This window comes from Macaca fascicularis, chromosome 7, assembly GCF_037993035.2.
Source record: "Macaca fascicularis isolate 582-1 chromosome 7, T2T-MFA8v1.1".
Classification (NCBI taxonomy): Eukaryota; Metazoa; Chordata; class Mammalia; order Primates; family Cercopithecidae; genus Macaca; species Macaca fascicularis.
Window position 1 is genome coordinate 16,930,488 of NC_088381.1, and position 17,904 is coordinate 16,948,391.

The 17,904-nt window shown below is 53.2% G+C and overlaps 2 protein-coding genes and 1 long non-coding RNA gene across 15 annotated transcripts in view; 2 read left to right on the forward strand and 1 right to left on the reverse strand.

Annotated features, from left to right (window-relative positions):
* The window catches only part of IVD (isovaleryl-CoA dehydrogenase), a 31,228-nt gene extending 18,275 nt beyond the window's left edge, over positions 1-12,953 (forward strand). For 3 of the 7 annotated variants that reach the window (XR_012414788.1, XM_065547770.2, XM_073995519.1), the window contains exon 12: positions 4,756-5,138. Coding sequence is in view for 6 of the 7 variants with exons in the window: in XM_065547770.2 (XP_065403842.1) it covers positions 4,756-4,880 (125 nt within the window). In the remaining variant the exon portion in view is untranslated. Of the gene's footprint in view, positions 1-4,755; positions 5,139-10,853; positions 10,915-12,423 lie in introns of those variants that run through there. The other 4 variants (XM_065547771.2, XM_073995520.1, XM_065547768.1 and 1 more) reach the window with 2 other exon arrangements.
* LOC102143025 (uncharacterized) lies at positions 6,907-17,792 on the reverse strand. The gene is made up of 4 exons (XR_012414789.1): positions 17,277-17,792; positions 11,548-11,721; positions 10,312-10,471; positions 6,907-8,293 (listed from the first exon to the last, which is right to left on the reverse strand). It is a non-coding gene; the product is annotated as an uncharacterized lncRNA (long non-coding RNA).
* Positions 16,683-17,904, forward strand: part of BAHD1 (bromo adjacent homology domain containing 1) — a 28,851-nt gene continuing 27,629 nt past the window's right edge. For 6 of the 7 annotated variants that reach the window (XM_005559183.4, XM_005559184.4, XM_073995512.1 and 3 more), the window contains exon 1: positions 16,683-16,971. The gene's annotated coding sequence lies outside the window, so the exon portion shown is untranslated. The remainder of the gene's footprint in view (positions 16,972-17,904) is intronic. The other variant, XM_073995513.1, reaches the window with a different exon arrangement.

Sequence of the window (17,904 nt, forward strand, 5' to 3'; positions counted from 1 at the left end):
CCTTGTGATCCGCCCGCTTCAGCCTCCCAAAGTGCTGGGATTACAGGCGTGAGCCATCGCGCCCGACTGGCTTTTTTTTTTTTAAAGACGTAGTCTCACTTTGTCGCCCAGGCTGGAGTGCAGTGGCCCGATCCCGGCTCACTGCAACCTCTGCATCTTGGGTTCAAGCGATTCTGGTGCCTTAGCCTCCCAAAGAGCTGGGATTACAGGCATGTGCCACCACGGCCGGATAATTTTTGTATTTTTAGTAGAGATGGGGTTTCACTATGTTGGCCTGGCTGGTCTCAAACTCCTGGCCTCAAGTGATCCACCGGCCTCAGCCTCCCAAAGTGCTGCGATTACAGGCATGAGCTACCCGGCCCAGCTAGGCCAGGAATTTTTTTTTTTTTTTTTTTTTTTTTTTTTTTTTTTTTTTTTTTAGACAGGATCTCACTCTGTCGCCCAGTGCAGTGGCGTGATCTCAGCTTACTGCATCCTCGACCTCCCTGGCTCAAGAGATCCTCCGGCCTCAGCCCTCCCCTGGCCACCCCCTTAACCCCTCAGTAGCTGGGACTAGAGGTGTGCACCACCATGCCAGACTAATTTTTGTGTTTTTTGTAGAGCTAGGCTTTCACCATGTTGTCCAGGCTGGGCTCAACTCCTGGGCTTAAGCGATCCTCCCGCCTCCACTTCCCAAAGCGTTGGGATTATAGGTGTTGAGCCAGTGTGCCCAGCCCTCAAATTTTTGTATATGCTTTATGTTCATGGTTTTAAAAAATACTACTATTTTTAAAAACTTATTTTAAAAAATAAAAGTCCCCTGTCCCTCCTATCCCCATTCCCACTCCCAGGACAAAACCACTTTTGAATCTTTAAGGGGCTTATTTTGATAATTCACTTCATACCTCTAAGTGACATGCTTACTTATTGATTTAATTGTAAGCACTTTTAAGGATAGTTTTTGTTTTTGTTTTTAAGATGGAATCTTGCACTCTGTCACCCATGCTGGAGTGCAGTGGCACAATCTCAGCTGACTGCAACCTCTGCCTCCCAGGTTCTAGTGATTCTTCTGCCTCAGCCTCCCGAGTAGCTGGGACTACAGGTGCACACCACCATTCCCAGCTAATTTTTGTATTTTTAGTAGAGACAGGGTTTCACCATATTGGCCAGGCTGGTCTCAAACTCTTGACCTCATGATCCGTCTGCCTCAGCCTCCCAAAGTGCTGGGATTCCAGGCATGAGCCACCATGCCCAGCCCAAGGATAGTTCTTTAAAGTGCATACATTTGATTTATGAGAAGTTATGCCCATACTTTTTTCACTTCCTCGGGCCAGCCCTGTCCACGGGCCAGTGTTTGGAAGCCCTGAAATCAGGTGGTACAGAGCCCCATGCACATTCCTGGCTGTCCCCAACCCTTGCCACATTTGGTACACAGAGCCTACAGCCACGCTAGTGCCGAGTGGGGGCTCTCTTCTCTCTATGTGCACCACTTGGTTACTCTTGCAGGGGGCCATTCCAGAATTCGGCCTCTCTCCCTCACCCACCACCCACCCACTCTCAGAGGCTAGCCTGATATCTCTTAAATATTTCTTGGACTTTCAACATCCTGCCAATTTGCCTCCATTCTTCCAGGCCACGCCCCTCAACCCTTCCTCTACACTGAACCAGTGAACTGTCAAGCTCCCTGCAAATTCTTCAGTGGCTCCCAGCACCTATAAGATCTAAGGCTTGGCAAGGCAAATATGACTCTAATCCCCCTGGGCCTTCCCCTTCTGCTGCTTCCCTCCTTCCCTGCTCAATGTTCATGTTCTTGTTGCAAGGAGTCCTCACTGCTGTGTTTCTCACCCCTGTGCCTTTTGTCTGGGGCAGCTCTGGAAGTCCTGCCAGCCCTTCAACCTTTCTCTTGCTCCCTCATCTCTAAAGCCTCAGGCCAGGGCCTGCCTCCTTCAGGAAGACCTCTCTTCTCCAACCTTTCCTCACTCCTCTGTCTCCATCTCATCCATTCTAGACGGGTCCCCTTCCTCCTTCTCCCTGGGCATATCTGCACTAATGGGCTTGCCACAAAGTTGTGTTTACTCCAGTCTCCCCAGCATTAGGCAGGCTATGAATTTGAGGGCTAGGACTGTGATTTAACTGTCTTTACATGATCACCAGCCAGCACAGTTCCCGGCATGTAATAGGTGCACAACAAATGTTTATTGAAAGAGTAAATGAGCTGTCACGTGACACTTAGCTCACACTTTGCTGGTATACAGTTATTTGTGTATATGGTGCTCTCTGAGTATATTGTAAGATCTTTTAGGTCAAAGACCATCTCTCACTTATCTGAACTCTCCCAATAACACCCGGGGCTCACAGTAAGTGCTCAGTGGCTATGTTCTTGCTAAATGAGTGAAATGACAGGTGGGCCAGAGCCCTGGACTAATCCCAGCATTGGCAGAAACAGCAGGGCCAGCCGGCTTTGCCTGGCCCTGTTTTCTCCAGGCCTTCCCACCCTGGAGTGGCCAGGGCCCAGCCGCAGAAGGGAGGCCCTCACCCCCATGCTCCTCTGACCCACTCAGAGACAGAAGGAAGCTGTGCTAAAAGACCCTGACCCTCCCCTGCTAGCCGAGGACGAGAATGGGAGCTGGAAGGGGAAAGGGGAAGAGCAGAGCCACACAGCCTTTGTGTTCTTGTGTGAAATGAATGGTATATATGGGGGAGTACGTACATGCACATATGCAGTGTGAAAAATAACAAATTCCTGTGTACCCAACATGCAGGTCAATGAAGAGAGTATTCCAAGCCCATGTGCCCCTCCTTGACATATTCTCCCCAGGGGAGCCACCATCCTGAATTTGGTGACAATCCTCCCCTTACCTTTCTCAGTGGCTTCCTGCCTCTGTATAGATCCCTGAACAATATTGTTTAGGTTGCCTGATTTCAAACTTTCTATAGCTGGACTCATACCACATATATATATATATTCTTCCATGTCTTGCTTTTTGGCTCATCATTGTACAGTTTTTGTTTTCTTGTTTTTTTGTTGTTGTTTTTCATTTGTTTTGAAACAGGGTCTCACTCTGTTCATGATCATGGCTCACTACAGCCTCAACCTCCTGGGCTCGAGCCATCCTCCCGCCTGGGCCTCCCAGGTAACTGGGATTACAGGGGCTTGCCATGATGCTCAGCTAATTTTTTTGTATTTTTTGTAGAGATGGGGTTTCATTATGTTGCCCAGGCTGGTCTCAGACTCCTGGGCTTAAGGGATCTGCCTGCCTCAGCCTCCCAAAGCTACTCAGCTCTTTTAAATTTTTTATTGTTTTTGAGACAGGGCCTCACTTTGTCACCAAGGCTGGAGTGCAGCGGCGCAGTCATGACTAACTGCAGCCTTGACCTCCCAGGCTCAAGTGATTCTCCCACTTCAGCCTCTTCAGTAGCTAGGACTATAGGCCCAGTCCAGCTATTTTTTTTTTTCTTAAATGTTTACAGAGACAGGGTCTTACTATGTTTCCCAGGCTGGTCTCCTGAGCTCAAGCCATCCTCCTGCTTCAGCCTCCCAAAGTGCTGGGATTACAGGTGTGAGACACGGTGCCCAGCCTCATTCATGTTAATGAGCAGGACTGTAATCTCTTCAATTTTTTTTCTTGTGTAGTATTCTATAATGTGGAAATATAACAATTTAATTGTCCATTCTACTGTCGATGGACATTTGGGCTGCTTCCAGTTTGGGGCTATTGTAAAACATTCCTGGCCAGACGCAGTGGCTTTTACCTGTAACCCCAGCACTTTGCGAGGCCAAGGCGGGCGGATCACCTGAGGTCAGGAGTTCGAAACCAGTCCGGCCAACATGGCAAAACCCTGTCTCTAATAAAAATACAAAAATTAGCCAGGTGTGGTGGCGGATGCCTGTAATCCCAGCTACTCTGGACGCTGATGCATGAGAATAGCTAGAACCTGGGAGGCAGAGGTTACAGTGAGCTGAGATCGTGCCATTGCACTTCAGCCTGGGTGACAGAGCGACACTCTGTCTCAAAAATAAAAGAAAAAAGGAAAAAACCATTCCCATGGGCATCTTCTGATGCAGATGTGCAAGTGTTCCTCAAGTCATAGTCCCAGGAATATAATTTCTCCGTTGTAGGCTATGCACCTGATCAACCTTACTAGATCATTCACAACTGCTTTCCAAAGTAGTTGTGGGTCTATTATTTTTTAGAACGATGCCACCAGAGGTGACTTGGGGTAAAAGTTGAATGCCAGCCCCAGGGCCAACCCCATGAGCTTATTTTCAGCAAGGGAGAGAAGTCAGATGGCAAAAGAGTGTGCATCTGTGCATTGCTGCTTCCCCAGCCAGGCCCATAAACCACATGTTCAACAAACCTTTACAGGCAAGCTACTAAGACCCATGCACTGGGCGAGGGGCTGGGGAGACGATAATGATTTAGCACAGACCAGCCTCAGAGAGAACAATTATGTTTCCATTTACCCTGCCAGGCAGCCGGATGCTCCAGTTTTGCCCTGGAAGACACGAGAGAGTAAGGGCCGGATAGATAAGAGGGAATTTTCTTGAAGGAAAAAAGGTATTCTGGGCCCAGGAATATCTCAGCACAGGCAGTACCTCCACTCCTCAAAGGTGGCCGGTGGCTCAGTGGCGGAAGTACAGAGGGCTGCCCTTGCTGGCAGGAGAAGGAAGGAAGGAAGGAAGCAAGAAGACTAGGGCTATGCTCGTGCTGGCAGAGAGACACAGCTCCAGATCCAGATCCATTCAGATGCATCTTGTGCCTTGTGCCCGTCCAGGAGCAAACACGGGTGAGCATGCACGTGGACACGCATACCTCCGCACACACTTTCAGAGAGGCTGTCAGACACGCTGCAGGAGCAGAGGCAAGGAGTGTGAACACGCAGCTGCTTGTGGAAGATAAGCCCAGCACTGGGGGCTGCCTGCCTGGCCTGTCTTGAGAGTCCCCTTGCACATCTGCCTGGGCTCCCAAGAGGCAACCTCTACAAAGATATGTGTTTTCAGGACAAGCTGCCCCCTCCCGCAAAACCTTTCTGTTTACAGGAATGGAGTAGCAAAATCCCTTAGTTCATATTTGAGTCCTGTCTGATGCTGACAGGCTGGCCAGGGCTGGGCATACAGTAGGTCTCTTTACTTGCTGAAGTAAAATAGTTAAATGAAATTTACTATAAGATAAATTAAGATAACTTTACTATAAGCTATATGAAGATTCAAAACAGGGGGAAAGAGAAACCTGAAATGAGAAAAGGGGAGTGAAGGAAGACTTGATGTCCTTCATAACTGGCCTGCATCCTGCCCAGCCCCTCCTTTCTTTCCAGAAGCCCACCAGTGGCCCAGAGTGGAAGGGTGGGAGTCAGACCAGCCCAAGGTTGCTAATTAAGACTAGACTGCCAAGCACGGTGGCTCATGCCTGTAATCCCAGCACTTTGGGAGGCTGAGGCAGGCAGATCACCTGAGGTCAGGAGTTCGAGACCAGCCTGGCCAGCATGGTGAAACTCCATCTTTACTAAAAATACAAAAACTGACTGGGTGTGATGGCACGCACCTGTAATGCCAGCTACTCGGGAGGCAATTCTCCAAGAATTGCTTGAACCTGGGAGACGGAGGTTGCAGTGAGCCGAGATTTGGCCACTGCATTCCAGCCTGGGTGACAGAGTGAGACTCTGTGTCAAAAAAAAAAAAAAAAAAAAGACTGGACTGTTTGTGGATTTTATATGACTGCTGCTGCTTGAGAGAGCTGAGATCTGCTCTCCCTTCCTAAGATTGCTTCCAAGGCCCAGAGCTGGCTGGCAGCAGTTCAGAATCACCACCTAGATATTGAGATACAGCCAGTCCCAGCTCCTCTTGTACCTCTTCCCAGCCCCTCCCTCCCAGGTACCCCTAGGCAGAGTATACCCTACGGTCCTTTGAGGCTGGAGAAGCAGGTGGTTGTGAAGTAGGCTGGCCTTTGGGACCTCCCTCTCCCCTGGTACCCTCCCTCCCTGGGAGGCTGCTTGGCTCCAGAGTGAAGGAGCAAGTAGGGGCCCTCAGTAGTCTTCTCCTTCCATGGCCAGGCTGCCCACCTGCTTGGAACCCGGCCACACACATCCCGGTGCCCCATTCACTGGCCCTCCAGGTTGTCAGAGACCTTTGTGCTGCAGTTTTTCTGCCCTCCCACCTGATCACCCACACCTCCAAGGGGGCTGCAACCTCATGTTCGGAACTCCTGAGCCTGGAGAGAGGCTGTGGGGGGTGGGGCAAGAGCCCTGGAAGTGCCCCAGAGTGTGGAGCCTGTTGCCAATAGGGGCAACAAGACAATCTCTCTGTAGGACTGACTGTGAGGCCACCCCAAAGAAGGATCAGGCAGAGAAATGCAGGCTCCTCAGCCCTGCCTGGGACATCTGCAGCTGCCTCAGAGCTCACATTGTGTGGATCCCAACAGCGTTTCCCTCACTAATGAAGACCCGGCCCTCTCCCAATTCTGCATTCCCCTCTTCCCCAAGGCTGGAAACCCGCTATGGCCACTCCTGTAGGCTCAGCCATCTTACACTACAAGCTCCCCTGATAAGCCCCATCCCCCACCCAGCCTGCTCACTCACCAGGAGCAGCCATACGACTCACTTCCCTGCTGCCCCGTGGAACTTCATCTCTCTGTGCCTCAGAGGGTCTGCCGAGCCCCTGTGGCCCACCACTCCATCCCCTGCCAGTGGATGCTCTGGCGTGGCCAGCCTCCTCACTCAGGCACCTGTTCCCCAGCTGGCACACCCCAGGCTCAGCCCACTCGAGTGACCTGCCCCCACATCCACCAATCCCCTGCTCAGTTAAGAATTGGCATTTGCTGAGGGACCATTATGTCCCAGGGTGCCAGCGATTCAAAGACTAGTAACAGTATGGGGCCAAAAAAGTTTACGAGTTATTTGGGGAGATAGACATAAAAATTATGAGACATCTCAATTACTCCAATTTTAATGTTACCCATTCTTTAAGACCCAGCATGGGCACTAACCCACTACATACCCACCTGTCTCTGGTTTGCTGCTGTATCCCCAACACTTTGCACTTGGCTCAGTGGAGCCCCTCTCCCTCCAAACAAATACTTGCATAATGAATGCAAAGCGGCGGGGGTGGCGGGGGGCAGGCTGCAGGGAGGATGACTTCTTTCCTTTGCCCTCCACCAAGCTTATCTAGATGAAATCAGATTTAAATAAAACATCAAGGGCGGCCTTGGAGCAGGGAGGGCAGGAGTGGGCAGGGGGGAATCGCAAGGCTTTGCCTTGAACTAAATTCTCCCATCTTTTTAGCAGCAGCTAAAAGAGCAGAGTTCTGGGGCCACAGCCTCTAGCTTCTTGGGGAAGCCATCTGGACTGCCAAAGCCAGAACTGTTTATGCCTCCAAATTTCAATGAGTCTGCCTTGTCAAACCCATAACCAATTGTTATCCAGTTGTTGAATGAATCGGGTCAGGAAATTTTATAGTAAAAATATGTACAAGTCACAAAAAGTACAAATGTTGGCGATCACTCCTGAAAACAGGCAAACTGGGTCAGGATGAGTGTGTTTAAAGGTAGGGAGGCAGAGCCTGGCACACAGTGTGGCTGCAGGAGGTAGTTTTCTAAGCTAATATGGCAGTCTAGCACTGTGGCCACCTGGCAGAGCAGTCAGGCTGCAGAGCCGCTGCGGCACAGGCAAAGGCTTGATTTCTCTGCCATTCATTCATCACTGAGTAGCTATTACCGAGAACCTATCATGTGCAGGTACCCTGTGGGCCATGGGGAAACAGTAGGACCCAGGCAGACGCAGATGTGGTTTTCACCCTAGCCTAGCCGGGCAGGCAGGTCTTAGCCAGGAATCACCGGCTTGCCAGGCTTGCCAGGAAGAAAGCATCGCAGGTTGCGGAGTGTGACTGAGCCTGAGAGATGAGATCAGAGAGCCTCCTGGCTGGGGCGGCAACAACAGTCAGTTCCAGATTTGGATCTTTATCCTGAGTGTAAGCAGGAGTCACGGAAGGGTTTAAGCAGGAGAGTGCTATGATGCAGTCTATTTTGGAAAGATCCCTCTGACTGAGAGCCCTCTGACTGGGGCAGAGTGGATGCGGGAGGCCGGGCTGTGGTTGGTCACAGAGGTGGGAGGAGATTCGAGGCTGGAGGCTCCAGTAAATGACAGGCTGTGGTGATGGATTAGCTATGGGTGGCGGCTCGGGAGGGAGAGGGAGGTGCCAAGGATGAGTCCAAGGTTCTTGACTTTTAAAACTGCCAGTGCCTTTACCCCACAGTGGAAACATTGGGAGAACACTGAGTTTGCTTGTAGCTGGAAGTTGGCTGAAGTGTATCTGATGTTCCTGAAAGACCATATTGATGTTTCAGTGTCAAAGAGAGTGCAGAAGGCAGGGAAAGGGTACTTTTGATAACGGCTTTGCCAAAGGAATATCTTTTTATAAAGAAATATGACAATCGACTTGCAACATTTTGCCCCCAATCTAACAGCGAGATGAATGTTGCTCACAGCAACTTCATGTGTAAAATTCGAATGAGTTGCTAACAGACATTTGGAAAACGTAAGAGTAGAGAATTGTTTGGGGAAGCTTATTTAGGAAGAAGTGATGGAGAAATCATTAAAAGTGACAAGGCTGGGATCTAAACCCTGGCTCCACTATTATTAACGTGACCCTGGGAAGTTACCGAACCTCTCTATGCTTCAGTTTTCTCATCAGTAAAATGAGAATAATAACATTATCTATCTCATAAGACTGGCTGGGGATTAAGAGTATGTGTAAAGAGCTTAATGCAGTGCCTAACTCATGGAATCTCTCCAGGAACATTACCTATCACAGAATACACCCTGACAGGGAAGCAACGAAGCAGGCAATTGCTGATTTCCCATAATCCCTTTCAACAAAGAAGAGTTGTTGTCCATATAACTAAGTGTAATTTTTATAAATGCCCTTATTAGATTTTTAAATATAGTATAATATTCACAAACCAAGGGGAAAAATTGTCAGGCTTCTCATATCTAACTAAGTCTTTCTTTGTTTTTTTTTGAGATAGACTCTCACTCCATCACCCAGGTTGGAGTTCAATCATGGCTCACTGCAATCTCCACCCCCCAGGTTCAAGCGATTCTTATGCCTCAGCCTCCTGAGTAGCTGGAACTACAGATGCGTGTCACCACACCTGTAGAGATGGGGTTTTGCCACATTGGCCAGATTGGTCTCGAACTCCTGGCCTCAAGTAATCTGCCCACCTCGGCGTCCCAAAGTGCTGGAATTACAGGTGTGAGCCATTGTGCCTGGCCTACCATATCTAAGTCTTGATGTCACTTTTCCAGCTACTAATCATCTGGCCCAGTCTTGCTTAGGTCATATACTCTTTGATGCACTCTTCAGTTTCTGAGGATCATGCCTCTGCTAGGTGGAGTAGCTTTCCTAGGTCAGAAGCAATGCTATCTGCATGGCCTCCCAAGTCTTCTTGGTGTCTGAACAGTGCAGAGCACAGGTGGCACTGTGGTTGGTTAACACCATACTTGTGGCCCAGACTGTAGTCCCCCCAGAGGGTGTCTGCTGGAAAGGGCTGGTCCTGGCTCTTGCTGTGGGTTCACTGAGGTTAAGTGAGGGTGGCAAAAGAACCGCAGGTGATTCTCTCCTCTGCTCTGGGTCTTGCAAGACTAGAGAGGTCAGTGGCTGTGGCTGGGAGCCTGTAGGAGATGGAACTATCTCACCTTGAGGAATGAGATTAGGGATGCCACAGAGAATCTTTCCCGAAGAGGGGAATGGCTATAGGGCCCTGGCCTTGGGAGGGTGGAGTGGAGAAGTCACGGGAAGAGGGGCTGGCCTCTCCCCCACACCTAGCAAAGGGAGCAATCCTGCCTTACTGAAGCCAGAGTGGGGCCCACTGCTGGGTGGACAGAATACAGCCACAGGCACTACATTGTCAGGGCTCCAGATGGGAGATAAGGAGTACAAAACAGAGGTGGAAGACTGATTCCAGCACGGAAGCAGGGCAGGCTTCAGGCATGGCCAGATTTGGACATGATGAAGTAGATTCACAATTGCTAATGTTCTGGGGGCACTTGGCTACATCAGGTGCTATTCTAAGTACTTTATATGTTTTAAGAAGCTATAGAGCCAGGATTGTACTCAGAAAGTCTGTGTTCTTAACCACTACGCTATGTGAAATGTAGAAAGAAGAAAGGTTTTATACCTATAAAGGGTTAGACCTCTATTTTATATGTTAAATGTCGCATGAAAAAAAGTGAAGGTTTTGGAGCCACTCCAAGCCTATGTGATCTTGAGCACTTACTTAGATTCTCCAGGTCTCAGTTTCCTCATTTGTTTGTAAATTTGAGAGTACATTTACCTACCAGAGTTCTTGAGGGTTAAATAAAGAAACATATGTTGAGTGCCTGTTCATGTCTTCTGTAAGACACCTGCCCCCTCTGGACCTCCTGCTGGCTTTGGAGGTTCTCAATACACTGTCCATTCCAGATCTGGATTTCCTCATCTTCCCAGGGGTCTGTACGTCTGGAATAAAGGAACCAACCATAGTGGATGCATCCCTGGACTTCCAGTCCGCAGTGCTGGGAGTTCCTCAGGGGAGAAGTCATACTCCAAGTTGATATCTGAGCAGATACGTGTTCTGGTAACAGTGAAGGAGGTGACCCTAGAAGCTGAGGTCCCAAGCAACCCAAACCTAGATCATCACAGAAATGTCATGTTTCTTGGAATGATTCTCCCATCTCCGTGTATTTATCCATTCAGTTTCTATTTACCAATTATTTACTATTCAGTTCACCAAGCATTATTAGGCAACTACTATTTGCCAGGTATCATTCCATGTTCTCAGGAGTCGCCTAGAAGAGCCCACAAACTCTGGACCATGTTTAATTTCCCTTTTCGTCTCCAGCCTGGGTCCATGGATCTTGGAGTGTGCTCAGTAAACATCTGCTCCTGGGGCGATAATGAAGGTACTACTAGAGACTGGCATGAGAATGCAACAGGGCTCTCTGAGTAGGTTCAAGGGAAGTAGACACTGCAAAGGCCTGCACCACGATACTCATCCATGTCTCTGTGGCCACAATGCAGGGCAAGGATCACACACCTGAAAACCTCTAGGGTTCAGGTCCCGTAAATGTCCCACATGGGCAAGGTGGGAGCATGGCAAACTGGAGCATGCCTACCCCATAAAGACTGCATTTGCTACTTAGTACCAACCTATTGTTGCAAGTGAAAATGTGCGACAAGGGTAGCAAATCTGATTTTTTTCAAGAGAAACTGTAATCCTGGATTTTTATTTTAAATCTCCAAAAATTCTAGCACTGGCCCCTAATTTTAATCTTTTTTGAAAGTCCCATAGACAGTTAAATAGAACTTGTCTGCCTGCTTACTTTTGCTCAAAGGCTACTAGTTTGGGAGCCCTAAGTGTGCCTGTGAAAGGGGAGAGGTAGAGGGCTGTGTGTCCTGGGGCCAGCTTATGAGAGACCTAGAATGCCATCCTTCCTTGGGGCCAGGACTGTGCTAGACACAGGAAGCCATAAAGAGGATGTCAAAGCCATAGGCCTGCCCTCCAGGGGTTTATAATCTTATAAATAAAGACTTACAGGCAAAACAGCAGATGGTCAGGAATGTGTGAGGAGGAGACAGCTTGGAGTCCGTGGAGTTCAGGGCAGCAGAGAGCAAGGTGGCCTTGAGCTTCAGGAGAGTTTCACCTGAGCTTCGAGAGACCTTTCCAGGAAGTCAGGCTTGGACTCTGAGAATGAGGATTCTGGAGGAGTCTGGGAGATCCATAAACAAATATGAATGGGCACGACCTATGCCGGAGACCCCAAAGAAAAGCCCCAGGGAATCCGCTTCCAGGTGTCATGGGAAAAGGCTCACAGGAAAGGGCAGGGCTACAGCATGAGGCTTCACTGACACCCCCACACCCCTTCCTATTGAAACTGGCCATCCCTGGCCTCAGAAGTCCAGTGGGGTCAGCCTCTCCAAGCTTGCAGAAGTCAGTGTTGGAGGCTTGGGCAAGTGTTCCAATTTCGGCTGGGGTATAAGCCCTGCCTGTGTGGCTCAGGCCAGGCATTAATGGCTCTAAGCCTCAATTTCCTAATTTGTGAAATGGTGATAGTAATTGCATATACCTATTGAGATTGGGGTGAGAATGAGAAACCAATATAGGATGTCATTTGCCCCTGTTCCTGTATGGTTTTTACGACAAATGTCCACCACCAGTTTGTCTCCAGTAGCGTGGGGAAAAAGCACCTGGAGGGCGAAGCGAAGCTGGTCCCCATGTTTTTCTTGTTACTGCTCTGGAAATGACATGGATTCTGGGAGGGCTGCCTATCTTAGAGGGCGAGGGAGGAGATGGAGCATGGGGGCCCCTCCATTTCTTCCCCCGGGACAGAGATGGTAGAGCTCCCGGTGAGCGGCAGGCAGGAGCGGCTGGGGTTGGGGGCAGCGCTAAAAGAGGGCTCTCTTTCCTCCAGGGCAGACCCTTTCCACCCAACACCCACCTGGGAGGGAGGGCGAGACCCAAGGTCAGAAGTCCCTGGAACAGGTGAGCACTGCGAGGGAACTGAGATGCAAGATCCTCCTGCCTGAACTCACACCCCGCGTGCTGCTCTCCCAACTCGCCTCTCGGATCTCAGACCAGAAGCTTCCTTTCCTTAAAATCCTTCTATGTTCTCCAAGGCCTTTGGGACAGAGCTCCTTGGCAGGGTTTACAAAGCTTAGGTGGCCCTACCCACCTCTCCGGCCTCATCTGCTGCCTCACCCCTATACCACAGCTCTGCACCTTTGCTGAAACTGGTACTCGCGCTTGGCGTGTCCTCATCTTTCTCCCACCTATGGCAGCCTGCCCGAAGAGTGCCTGCTCCTTCAGGCTCCGCTCTCGGCTTAGCCCCTTCTCGGAACGTCCCCGCACCTCAACCCAGCCCCTCGCCAGGGGCAGACCCTGGCAGCCTTCCTTCCTCCTCAGCAGCCATTACGTGTTGCTGTCATAAAGTTATCACTCTGTTTTCTGTCTACTTGTCTCTCTAGCCCCTGCCCATCCCAGCCTCCGACTGCAGGATCCTGGAGAGCAGGAAAGCTTGGCTCCCCGTGGTAACCCTAAGGCAGGCCCTCTGCCTGGGGCGTCCTGGCACCCGACGCGGGCCGGAGAGCCCGGCGGGGGCGCGGCGAGGGGGCGGCCGGGCCGCGGGCTCGGAGCCGGGGCTGGGGGTGGGCGAGGGGAGTCCTTCACCCTTGTGGCGGGCTCCTACCCAAGCCAGCCCACCGGGCCCAGCTCCCGCTCCGGAGCCGTGCCCACCGGGCCAGGTGATCTCGAACCTTCTGTCTCTCACACCCCAACAACAAACAACCCTCCGCGCTCTCCCTCTGGAGAAAGGAGGTGGAGCCTGACCTCAGCCGGAGGCTGCCGCAGCTGCCGGGGGGAGGGCTTGGAGCTCCAGCCCTTGGGGGAGCCTTTCCTCCAGGGAGTGGTAGGGGTGGGGGGCTTGGAGGGGGCTCCAGAGCGCCGGGGAACCTCTCCCCCGGCAGCATCGACCCTCCCCCAGCGAAGGGAGGAGGGGCGAGGGGGGTGGCTTCAGTGAGTGCCCGCTTCCGACTCTGTCCCTCTCTCAGGCTGGACTGCCCTCGGACACCTCCTCCCCCACTTACACCCACCCCCTCCTTGAACTCTGCAGTCCCAGAGGCAGGGTGAGACTGGGGACCGAGTGAGCCCAAGGGCTAAGATGCGACTCTGCGGGGCTCCCGGGAGCCGGGAGGGTGCCCATCCCCCACCCCTTGACGGTAGTCGGGGGTGTGGGCGGGGTGAGAAGGACCCCGGGGACACTCCGATTAGGTCTGGAGAGAGCCTGAAATAGGGTGCAGTCCGCCGTTGTTGGGGCTGCGGAGGAGGCGACTGGGGTGAGGGGCAGAGAATGCACCCCCAGAGAAAGGCATGGGGCCCCAAAGAGGGTAGGAGACGGGATTCAGAGGGCGGGAAGGAGAATGCAGAAACAGCTTTTACGGGGAGAGGCAGACTGCAAAGACGTCCCCTGGCCGGCAATCTGGAGGCTAGCGCTGGGCAGATGGGGGTTTTGGACACAGCGCCATGGACATGTGTTCCCCAAAGTCTGAGCGCATGCAGCCCCCTTGTTCCTTCTTGTGCGGAGACTGAGTCCCACACAGTCCCTACCTCACCGGGACCTCCCCACCCCCAAGGCCGGGGCCGTAGGTGCGTTTAGGAGAGGGAGAGGTCTTGTTCCTCACTGGGCGCTCAACAGCTCGCTCCTTGGTGGTAGGAGGCTACCTTGCCCCTCCAGCTCAAGAGTCAGGAGTAGCACTTCTACCTCCCCATCCCTAGGGAAGAGGGCCCCTGCAGGTGAAGACCAGACTTGTGCACTAGGATCTGCCTGGGGGCAAATAATTTCTGGAGATCCCTTTAAGGAGGGGTGTTCCAATCCCTTTAAGAGGGAGTGGGTCACAGCAAAAGGACTATAAAAGTCCAGCTTTCTTTATTCCCCCACCCCCCGGGGGCTTCCTATGATGGGGGAAGGGGCAAGTGCTGTTGCCGCATTTAATTGTTGCCTTGGTGTCCCTCCCGCAAAGAGCTGTGCTCTTCAGTTCCTCCAGTGGGGCTGAAGAGCCAGGTGGCTCAGTAAGTACTGCGGGGACCTAGACTTCAGGTACTCTGGGGGTTGGGATGGGGGCTGCCCCACTTCCAGGAAAGAAGATGGGACCCGGGCAGGGGTGCAGGGAGGAGAAAGTGGTCACTGCCACCACCGCAGGGACTGCACTGCTGCTGGGGTGCCCTGCCTGGTGCCAGGTGGTTGGATCTCAGGCCAGGCGGTCTTGGGGGACTGCAGCGGGCAGTGGCGGGGAGGTGCTGGGGCTGGGCTGGAGATGACGGAGCAGCCAGTCTGTCCTGGCTGTCAGTCTGGTTGTGTGTGGTGGGGGAGGGGTGCGCCGTGTGTTCTCTCTGGCCCTGGATGTTTTCCTCTCCGGCATCTCCCTCTGAGGCAGTTAACCCTTCCCGATGGGTCTGGAGGTGTCTGGGGAGAGAGAGCCCCTGCCTGGCAGCAGCTGGGGGAAGACTCCAGAGACCTGATGGACCCATTCCTCTTTCTAGACCAAGTGCCAAACCCTTTTTTCAGTGGGAGACCTCTGGGCTGCCAAACATACCAGGGAGAGGAAAGGTGATGGGCCCCAGGCATTGGCACAGCTGTCCAGTGAAGTGGGGTGGGGGCAGCATTCTCTCAGAAAAGGTTACAGGACCGAAGGAAGGAGGAAGAAGTGGAGCCCTTTCCAGCTGTGGAAGGGCTTTGGACTGGGAAAGAAGGAGGCCCAGTTGCAGAGGTCCCTGAAAGTTGGGTGAAGGAGGCTAGAAGAGGCCAAAAGATCCCTTTGGGGAACAGACAGGGTGTAGCCCCTGCCTCTTCTTTGCTGGCTTGTTTTAACAAGCAATAGGGAGGAAGGGGGGACAGAGGTGGCTCAATGAGCTGGCACAGGAGGAACACTTAGTGCTTTTAGCCAGCCTGTGTCCCCGCACCATAGCCCACTCAGTCAGAGCCTCCTGGGGCAGCAGATACAGTCACCCACACGGGAGGCTCTGAGGAGAGAACTCCTCCAGCGGCCGGGCAGGCACTTGTAGAGTGGGCTGTCATGACTACTTTGCCTCCTCTCCAGTCGGTATTCCTTCCTTTCCCTCCCACCGAGACCCCAGGTAAGACAACTCTCCCCTGCTCACCCCAGGGCCCCCTGATGCCAACACCAGGAAGACACCCAGTCCTGCCACCTCATCTGCTACCATTTCCTCGGCTGAGTGTGGGCTTCCTGCCACTTGGGTCTCCTTCCCTGCCACCAGGTACGTTCCTCTTCTGACCCTCCCAGCCTCCATCCTTGCCCATTATCAGGCCTGAAGTGGCTGCCAAGGTCAATGCCGCCCGGGCTGCAGACAGGAGCCTGGCCTCTCTTCTCTCTTGGCCTGTAGCATGGCTCTGCTCCTGTGGCCACCACTGCTGTACCCTCCGCCACCACTGCTGTACCCTCCACCACCAATCTCTGACGAGTGGGAGCCACCATGGGGTTAATTTCCCCATGAGACAGACTGGGACTGGGAGAGGGGGAATTCTGTGAGGCGGGGAGTAGTGCTGGCCTGCTGTGTGTTGGGGGGCCACTGCCGGGAACCTCTGCCCTATCCAGGAAGGGGAGAGATCTTTCAGTGCCCTACTTTTACAGCTTTGGGGGTTTTGCTTTCCCCAAGGGTGGGAGGTGGGAGAAGTGGCAGTGGGAGAACCTGGCCCTTCGAGACATTTCCGTGCCACAGTCTTAGCTTTTAGCTCCCATTCACAAACTTTCCCTCCTTTAAATGTGTCCCCCCAAACAGCTAAGACAGTCTGGGCCCCCTGGACAGCTCTGGAGGCAGATGGGGAACTGCTTCTGGGGGAGGTTGTTTCCCAGCCATGTTGGCTAGCAGCCCTGATTGTCTTAAAAGGCTGCCTGGGTGAGCGCTGGAGTCCCAAGGTCTAGGAAAGGCTGGGCGCTGTGTGTGGTGCAGGAGGAGCCCCTCCGAAGCCCCTGGGCCACACTCCAAGGCTGGGTTTTCCTTGCTTGCCTGGGCAGCCTCAGCACTCCGGGTGCCTCTCTCTGCCCAAGGCGTTCCTGGGGCCCAGCCCCTCCCTGGGCTGCTCCAGCGCTCTGGTGACTTGACACTACCCTTTCTGCCGCTGCTCCTTTTACCTCCTAAAGCTCCCCTCCCCCGCCTGAATTGGGAATGAGGCTTTGTTCAGGGGTGAACTCAGCATTTCTCAAGAACCTACTGTGTGCATATCCCGGGCTTAGTGAAGTGAAGTCCTAGGCGGGCTCTGGCACCACCAGGTGCCCAAGACACAGCTCCTTCCCGCACCTAACAGGGACTTCCCATCTCTCTCTGTGACCTCAGCCCGCTGTGCCCACCCACCCCACTGACCCCGCGAGCGTGCTCGGGCTTGGGAAGGCACGTCTGTGGGGGTGAGAGACGGAGCCACAGCATTCGGTGACTAGGGGGAAGCCAGGTAAGTGTCTACACTTGGTTCTCCCATAGCTTGGGGACGCGAGGGAGGGAGTCCAGCCGCTCCTGTCAAGCTGCCCGCCCCTTTCTCCCTCCCCCGGAGAGCTCTGATGTTCCCCGCGGTGGTGGAAGAGGGTGTGTGGGTGTCAAGGACTCACAGACCAGGCTCTGCTGTCAGCTGGAAATGGATGAGGGCTCCACACTCTGCTTCTGAAGAGGGTGAATTAGAAGCTGGGGTTGGGGGCGGTAGGTGAAGGGCAGAAAGAGGAAAAAGAGATGCGGGTGAGGGGTTACCGAGCCAGGACCGACCTTGCTGGAGAGGAAAGGAGACGTGGCAGGCAGGGAAGTCGGAAAGATGAGGCAAGGGCGGGAGGGGCTTCTCAGCAGTCGGGGCCCTTTTGCAGGAGTCTGGGGCCCTTTCTGCAGGAAAGGGGGGTTGTTCTCGCTTCATTTTCGGCTGGTCTTCCCGAAGCTTTGCCCTGGGGGCAGCAGCCTCCGGAGAGGGTGGGGTGTTCCTCGGCCCACAGTTTTCTCCCGCGCGTGCTGGGGAGGATATGGGGGAAAGGCGATGTGGAGGGGTGATGGCCAGGGCGGAGGTAGATAATATTTTTCCGGGGGGCTAGCAGCTGGGGGATTGGGGTCGAGTCATCGTGGGATACGGGCTCAGGTTCTTAAGACTAAGAGAAAAATCCAAGAAGCCGGCAAAGAAAATCACCCCTTGCCACCACCCTTGGCACCGCACCCCTCCCCCCAGGCCCCACCACTCCCCGCACCGCCTCCCCCGGCCGCCTCGTGCTGCCCCCTGCGTTGGGACGACCGACCCACGGTTCTGATTGGTCGGAGACCGGGAGGGGGAGCCGAGGGCCGGATTGGCTGGCGGAGCCAGCGCAGGGCGGGGCGGCTGATTGGCGGAGCTGGCCGAGGGGCGCGCTGCTGA